We start from the raw sequence: 8,023 nt of genomic DNA, 5'->3' as shown, positions 1-8,023 counted from the left end.
GATGAACGGCCACCGCACCGGCAACCACGCGTGCCACACCCAGGGCCGCCACACCGAGGACAATGACGCCCCGCGCTGGCATCACCCACCACCTCAACTACCCACCGCCGAATCTCACGGATCTTTGTGCCAAGCAACAAAGTCGGCTCACTTACGCACCACCCCCAGCTGCCACCACAGCCGTTCTCCCACCATCGGGCACCAATGATGTGCGAAGAGCAACGCGTCATCCGCCATCATACATGTCGTGCGTGAGGACAAGTCGCACCGGGCGCTGCCGCTGCCATGAGATCTGTCATCCGGTACGAAAGGGGGCCGAGCCTCATCCATGGCGGCGGAGATGGGACACGCGTAGTCACCAGTTGCGGTCGACGCGGGGTCAGGACCGCTTCGTGTACGTCTTTTCCCTTCGTGCACGACCTAAATGAAATTGCTAATTCTGATTATGTTAATGCTTAAATAAAGTACACAAGGCTTCATAATTTTCTGTTATTGTGAAAAAATAAATCTCATAAGCAAGTAGAGCAGAAATAAAAGCGGCAATCCAAAACGTGAGACGGGAAACCGTCCGCGCAGCCCCCGCGGGCTCACATTATCTGCAGACACTCCCCTCCGCAGCATCAGAGCGGCTCCAAGCACACATAAGCGCGGCCACCACAGCGCTCACCCACGAGCGCAGGCGGCAGCAGGCAGGGAGGGAGCGAAGGCCAAGGCACTCACACACAGCAGTGCAATGGCCGCCGAGGCACTCCCGCGGGCCGCCGCGCCGGCGCGCCGGCCGTCCGTGGCCGCCGCTTCCGCCTCGCGCCTCCTCCTCGGCCACCGCCCCTTCCTCGCGCCGTCCGCGTCCCGCTTCGCCGCCGGGCGCGCCGCGGTGGCCGGCCCGGCCGCCAGCCTCCGCCCGCGCCCGCGCAGGCCGCGCCTCTCGGTCGTCGCCATGGCCGGCAATGGTGAGCGAGCCTCAGCTGGTCACTTTTGGCATTCCTGCCGAGTCCGTTCCTTCTTTAGAAGTGTTCCCGCTGTAGCGCCATTGCGCTAGGGAGCAAGCAAGCCTAGGCGTGGGTGCAGACGTGTTCTATGCAGAGCCCGTGTTTGATGAAATGACCAGGAGACTTCTGTCTAAAAAATGACCAAGAGAGTAGAGACGGTGCTTTATAAAATGACCAAGAGAGTATCTTCCATTTCCATGAGAGTTGGAGTGGATTGCAAGCCAGCATATATATGGTGATTTTAGGTGTGTTCTTTTGGATAGTCATTAGGTGCTTCACCATTTTCACAAAGGGAGATTAGAGCAGTGCCCGCAGTGATGCTTACGGTTGTTAGTGGGCTCGGCCAGATAAATAATTGAGGAAGTAACATGGATGAAATACTATAATGCTCAATACTTGGTGTAAAAGCAATGCTGTATTTCACAATTTCTTATTTGTTATTAGAGTTGGTCTGTAAAATGTAACGTTGGTTTCACTGGATGCTAGAAATCCTATGGGAACTAGTACAAAGAAATCCTTAGGAAAAATTCCTATAGAATGCAATCCTATGAATCAAACAGCCAACATGGGAAAAAATCCCAAGGATTATAATCCTCCAAATTTCCTATGAAAACTCGTTGAATCAAAGGAACCCTTAGTGGGATGTCTAGATAAGTGTTACCAAAGTACTTGCAGCTCCTTTAAAAACTGCAAATCTTAACGAGATTTACTTCCTTTTAAACAGAATAATGAGCAAAACATATGGCAATTATGTCTGGGTTTTTAACTGAATTAGGATATGTGTCATGTATTAAAGTTTATCACTCCCTCTGATCCATAATAAGTGTCGTGGTTTTTAGTTCAAATTTGATGTATAAATGTATGCCTGTTCTTATTATTAGCACTTAACACCATATCTTTCAAGAAAACCATGCGTAAATATATAACGAAGGAAAATGGAGCCTGCCTTATTTACTGCGGTGTGTAGGAGCATGCTTTTACTGTGCAACGAAATCATAGATTCTCCAAACTCTTTTGACGGGCCTATTGAGACACTGTACAAGCAAAAAAGAAAAACATGATATAACGTACGGAAGTTCCTCATGAAAGTTGAATCTATAGAGCTATTAACAATATATGAGAAATAGTGAACCTTTTCAAGGTATAGTTCTTTAGACCATGACCAATTTTTAAGATTATGGAAGCTTTTCTCCTAGCCTCTGCACCAACGAAGGATGCACACAGCCAAGAATCGACCAATTAACGTTCTGAAGTCTGCAAGCCACTTGAATTATTATTTTACACTTGCTTGCTAGTCCCTCGCCATTTCCCCTTGAAAACCAATCATTGTGTTCAGCTTATAATAACTTAAATGCTTGCTTCTTTTGATTCTATACCCAGATCGCCAAGTGCCTTTGGAGGATTACCGCAATATTGGTATTATGGCTCATATAGATGCTGGGAAAACAACAACTACAGAGCGCATTCTGTATTACACTGGAAGGAACTACAAAATTGGTGAGGTTCATGAGGGAACAGCCACAATGGATTGGATGGAGCAAGAACAGGAGAGAGGAATAACCATTACATCTGCAGCAACAACTGCCGTCTGGGACAAGCATAGAATTAACATTATTGACACTCCTGGGCACGTCGATTTCACTCTTGAGGTTGAACGTGCTCTCAGGGTGTTGGATGGTGCCATATGTCTCTTTGACAGTGTCGCTGGGGTAGAGCCACAATCTGAAACTGTGTGGCGCCAAGCAGATAAGTACGGAGTTCCAAGAATATGTTTTGTAAACAAAATGGATCGCCTTGGAGCTAACTTCTTTAGAACTAGGGACATGATAGTGGCAAATTTGGGTGCAAAACCTTTGGTGATACAGTTGCCGATTGGTTCAGAGGACAATTTCCAAGGAGTTGTTGATCTAATAAGAATGAAGGCTATTGTATGGACAGGGGAGGAACTCGGTGCACAATTTTCATACCAAGACATACCTGCTGATCTCGAAGAGTTGGCTCAAGACTATAGACTTCAGATGATCGAAACTATTGTTGAATTGGATGATGAAGCTATGGAGGGCTATCTAGAAGGAAAGGAACCGGATGAGGCGACTGTGAAGAGATTAATCAGAAAAGGAACAATAGGTGCCAGCTTTGTCCCCATTTTATGTGGTTCAGCCTTCAAAAACAAGGGTGTCCAGCCATTGCTTGATGCTGTTGTTGATTACTTGCCATCACCACTTGACCTGCCACCAATGAAGGGTACTGACCCAGATGACCCGGAATTGATTCTTGAAAGACGTCCAAGTGATGATGAACCATTTTCTGGGTTAGCTTTCAAGATCATGACTGATCCATATGTGGGGTCACTAACGTTTGTCCGCATATACTCAGGGAAGCTGATCGCTGGTTCATACGTTCTCAATTCAAACAAAGATAAGAAGGAAAGAATTGGAAGGCTTCTAGAGATGCATGCAAACAGTAAGGAGGATATAACAGTTGCGGTGACAGGTGACATAGTAGCTCTTGCTGGTCTGAAAGATACTATTACTGGTGAAACACTCTGTGACCCAGATAATCTTGTAGTGCTTGAGCGTATGGAATTTCCTGATCCTGTCATTAAGGTTGCTATTGAACCAAAGACCAAAGCTGATGCTGATAAAATGGCAAATGGACTGATAAAGCTTGCTCAGGAAGATCCATCCTTCCACTTCTCTAGAGACGAGGAAACCAACCAGACAGTTATTGAAGGAATGGGAGAATTACACCTTGACATCATTGTAGACAGATTAAAGAGAGAGTTCAAGGTTAGTATTCTGACTAGTTGTATTTATGCAGCACATACCCCACAATTTCTTCATGTTTATATTCAACTTGTATTAATTAGGTCATCAATCAATGCATCTATGTGCCGCGCTAGACCTATGATTCACGTTATTTCCTTTCTATGCTTACACTGTCCCATTTCACCAGCTTTGTGAAGCTACACAATAAGATTGTAAAATGTTCACTTGGCTAATTTGTGTGCCATGTAGTTTGGTAGCTATATTATGTCATCATTCCCACTCAAAATCTTACTGAAAACTTCAGAATTTCGTATCAAAAGTTTTTCGGTCACAACCGCCTTAACCTGAAAACAGTTGTGCATTCTCTCTCATGTTAACTTACACTCACACAAATTGTCTGAACAGGTTGAGGCAAATGTTGGAGCTCCTCAAGTCAACTACCGTGAAAGTATTTCCAAAATTGCAGAGATTCAGTATGTCCACAAAAAGCAGTCTGGTGGTTCAGGGCAGTTTGCAGATATTATTGTGCGGTTTGAACCTATGGAGGCTGGAAGTGGGTATGAATTCAAGAGTGAAATAAAGGGAGGGGCAGTGCCAAAAGAATACGTACCAGGCGTGATGAAGGGGATTGAAGAAAGCTTGCCCAACGGTGTCCTTGCTGGTTACCCAGTTGTGGATCTACGAGCAGTGCTGGTTGATGGTTCCTACCACGATGTTGATTCAAGTGTCCTTGCCTTCCAAATTGCAGCCAGGGGTGCCTTCCGTGAAGGATTGAGGAAAGCTGGCCCACGACTCCTGGAACCTATAATGAGGGTTGAAGTGATTACCCCTGAGGAGCATTTGGGTGATGTTATTGGTGACTTGAACTCTAGAAGAGGACAAGTTAACAGCTTCGGAGATAAGCCAGGTGGACTTAAGGTATTAAGCAGTACTCCTTTATGGCCTTCTATTACTACTAATACTACCTTGACTAACAATATAATAACATGAGTAAAATTGAACAAATTGCAGTATGATTATGCATTATATTTGACCTATCTGATGTACTAATTCTGAGTCTAGTGCACCAAATCTTCCTGCTGCACTTAACATCCATTGTCAGCTATAGCCGAGCATCTAACATTCAATAACCCTTTATTCTTTTTCTTTTTTGGTCGAGAGATAGCCATTTTATTCTCGGAGTTATTTCTCCAATTAGACTTGTAGTTTGCCAGGATCTGCTGTCTGAAATATTTCTGGAGAATTGAACTTGCTTTGCTGTTGACTGCAGGTGGTTGATGCTTTCGTGCCGCTGGCCGAGATGTTCCAGTATGTCAGCACTCTGAGGGGAATGTCCAAGGGGCGCGCGTCATACACAATGCAGCTTGCCAAGTTCGATGTTGTCCCACAGCATATCCAGAACCAGCTTTCTGCGGCAAAAGAGGAAGCTGCTGCTTAAATCTTCAGTATTCGTAGATAATATATATGAGGACGGCAGAGCAGGTGAGTATAGGACATCAAGGTGTATGTAGCTTTGTAGTGTCGAACCCAGCGGGTGATATTATTTGCCATTGTTTTTGGACCTGATAATGTCCATAATTTTGCAAGCTGTTATAATTTCATAATGACCTTGTCAAGTTCTCACAAACGGGAAAACAGTTCGTTATAAATTTTGCTTACATGCTTCAGTCCAGTATTTGCTGTTTTCACATCCGCTGCATAGAATTTGCTTGCACTTGCATATTGTCTCTCTGTGTGTCTTCACAACTCATTGTCATTGCTGATATGAAATGCAGTACAACACCAATCGTGTAAACATTAGTCTGGGACACGATGCCCTCTGGTCCGCCGAGGGCGTTGGGCTGATTTATGGCCCTAGTAGATAGCAAAAGTCAGAACAACAGAGAGATCAGTCAACACGTGCTGTTCTTATGAAGAAGTCTCCTAGCTCTGTCCACGTTTTGGTGTAGCTGTTATTGCACATCGCAAGGCATCGGTGGTGTTCGTACGGATCGATAATTCTTGATTCAATGGTTTATCGTTTGATGCCTGTATCTTGCCAGGCCTCTAACTTCATCCCTTTGTGCTTTTTGACTTCTTTTTAGGCCCTGAACCATAGAACAATAGTTTGTTCTACGGTATTTTCATTAATAGAAACTAGTAATAAGTTACAAGTGGAGGAACAAAAGGAAGAAAACTAAATCTAGCTAAACTAGTAAAAAGAAAGACAATCCAGCCTTGGAAGCAAGCATCATGCTTCTTCTGGATTCTGTGATTGAGCAAGTTTAGGTCCTCTTTAAAAGAGTGCTTCCAAGCTTGAAAGGTTGGATCGGCATTTCTGAATATCCTTCCGTTCCTTTGCATCCGTTGTCCATTGCTATAGGGGCTGGTAAATTTTCCAACGCAACAAAGTCCTCATAAAAAGACATTGCTCTTCTTCTACCTGGGATTAAGAAGTTCCAACAGTTGTAGGCAAAATCAGTCCTAGAGCAAATGTCGCAGAGTTTCTTCGGTGCCTTGAGCACAAAGAATGCAACTATAATTGTTCAAGAAGAAACCCTTCCTTTTGAGCAGGCCTTATGATGTAAAGAAAAAGATTTCGTGTCTGAGTCTGGTGGCACAGCTCCACATGAGCTGAAAAACTCTTTGGGCATGGTATGGAGGAGAATGTTCTGGCATTTCCACTACAGATCCATGTATCTTTCCTAGGAGTGTGGTTGTTAGGAGGCAAAAGGTGTTGAAGTTCAAACAACTGACCTCTTGGAAACTCGAAAAGAACAAGCATCATATGCTATGTCAGACGCAAGGGCCGGCGCAAAAGAAAGAGGGAATCTGAGTTCAGTGCAGGTAGTTCACAAAGTCTTGGGAGCTTTGCCCGCGCCCCATGCGAGAGCCCGAGACCCAGGACGAAACCTGCAGTGATCGAAGAGGCGGCACAGCAGACTGAAACTGCAAAACCGGCTGCCGCAACCAGGGCAAAGAGGTCTAAGGTGGTGGAGTTATTTCAGTGCGAGATCGACTTCTGCGACATGGCATTTGAGAGTAGGGCGGAGCTAAACCTGCATCAATCAAGATGCAGATGGCCCTTAATTCTTTTATCGAAAAAGACTTTCGCCCTGCTTTATAAATAAAGCAAACCGCTAGAGAACACACATACATAGACTAGTTCAAACACACACATCCAAGTTGCATAAGAGGAAGTACAAAAGGTTCTGCTAAGGACACAGCTCAACAACCCCAAACAAAAAGAAAAAAAAAGCGCCGGAGCACACAACAGCGCCTAGTCTGGCTCCGGAAGAGGCGGAAGGGGCGGCGGCGACAGTCGGCGATGATTGCCATCCACCCAAATCCTAGTGATAGCCCACAGGATATCACTAGGATTGCAAAACCACAGAAATTTAGATTTGACAGCACAGGAAAACAATTTGATTTGTAAAGGGATTTGGGTGGATGGCAATCCCCTTTTTAAAATAAAGTGCAAAACCTAGGAATTCATGGATCCAGATCCTCTAAAAATACTGTAAATTTCTTCGAACTGAGCCCTATGAAGAAGTGAACAAGAATCATATTCAACTGAAAACAAACTAAAAAAAATCATACAAAATTGCTATGGGTCGAGCCTCAGAATAAGACAGGAAAAGAAAAAAATAAAGCCCGAGATAATCACTGCACTAATTTAATCAACTCAAAATCCGTTTCTCAAAAAAAAAATCAACTCAAAATCCTCAATACACAGTTCCTCGAGTTTAATCCAAGACCTGAACTAATTAGCGACAACGATATCTAGAAACATACAGTAGAAACTATACATAGCCCATCTAGACGAAGACGACGATGTCGATGATCTACTGCGACTCGACAGGCGGCGGCGAGCTGTTGCTGCTGCTGGAGCCGTGGTCCTTGGCGGCGCCTCCGCCGAAGAAGGGGATGGGCTCGGCGAACATGGAGCTGACCGTGTTCTTGATGCACTCCCAGTGCTCGCTCGCCTGCGCCTCCGTGAACTTCCTGTACTGGTCCTTGGCCCGCTCCATGAGCGTCGCGCCCTCCCCCACCGTCCACTTGAAGCACGTCGACGACGACGCCGGCGCTTGCGCTTGCGCCTCCTTCTCCGGCACCGCTGCCGCCCCCTTGTTCTCCATCAGGCCCGAAAAACTGACGCCAAGCGAAGAAGACGATGTCGCCGGTTGTGGTTGCGTTGCTTTGGTGCTGGTGGGCATGGGGCTGCGGGGGCGTGGCTACTTATATCCAGGGGAGGTCGGGCTGTCTAGAGGAGGAAGCCGGGTCCGT

General features: G+C 45.6%; 2 protein-coding genes across 2 annotated transcripts; one reads left to right on the top strand and one right to left on the bottom strand.

The window, feature by feature from the left end:
- The first annotated feature begins 585 nt into the window (after positions 1–585).
- Positions 586–5,429, top strand: LOC125539201 (elongation factor G-2, chloroplastic). Its single transcript, XM_048702572.1, has 4 exons — positions 586–950; positions 2,370–3,778; positions 4,163–4,675; positions 5,028–5,429. Exons 1-4 carry the CDS (start codon positions 734–736, stop codon positions 5,193–5,195), a joined length of 2,307 nt encoding a protein of 768 aa, XP_048558529.1. The 5' UTR covers positions 586–733; the 3' UTR covers positions 5,196–5,429.
- On the bottom strand, positions 5,316–8,023 carry LOC125539202. The gene has a single exon (XM_048702573.1). It carries the CDS (start codon positions 7,951–7,953, stop codon positions 7,582–7,584), a length of 372 nt encoding a protein of 123 aa, XP_048558530.1. The 5' UTR covers positions 7,954–8,023; the 3' UTR covers positions 5,316–7,581.

Source organism: Triticum urartu, chromosome 2 (genome assembly GCF_003073215.2).
Source record: "Triticum urartu cultivar G1812 chromosome 2, Tu2.1, whole genome shotgun sequence".
In the NCBI taxonomy this organism is placed as follows: Eukaryota; Viridiplantae; Streptophyta; class Magnoliopsida; order Poales; family Poaceae; genus Triticum; species Triticum urartu.
Note: the sequence above shows the minus strand (reverse complement) of the source record. Positions and strands in the feature narration are given on the sequence as shown.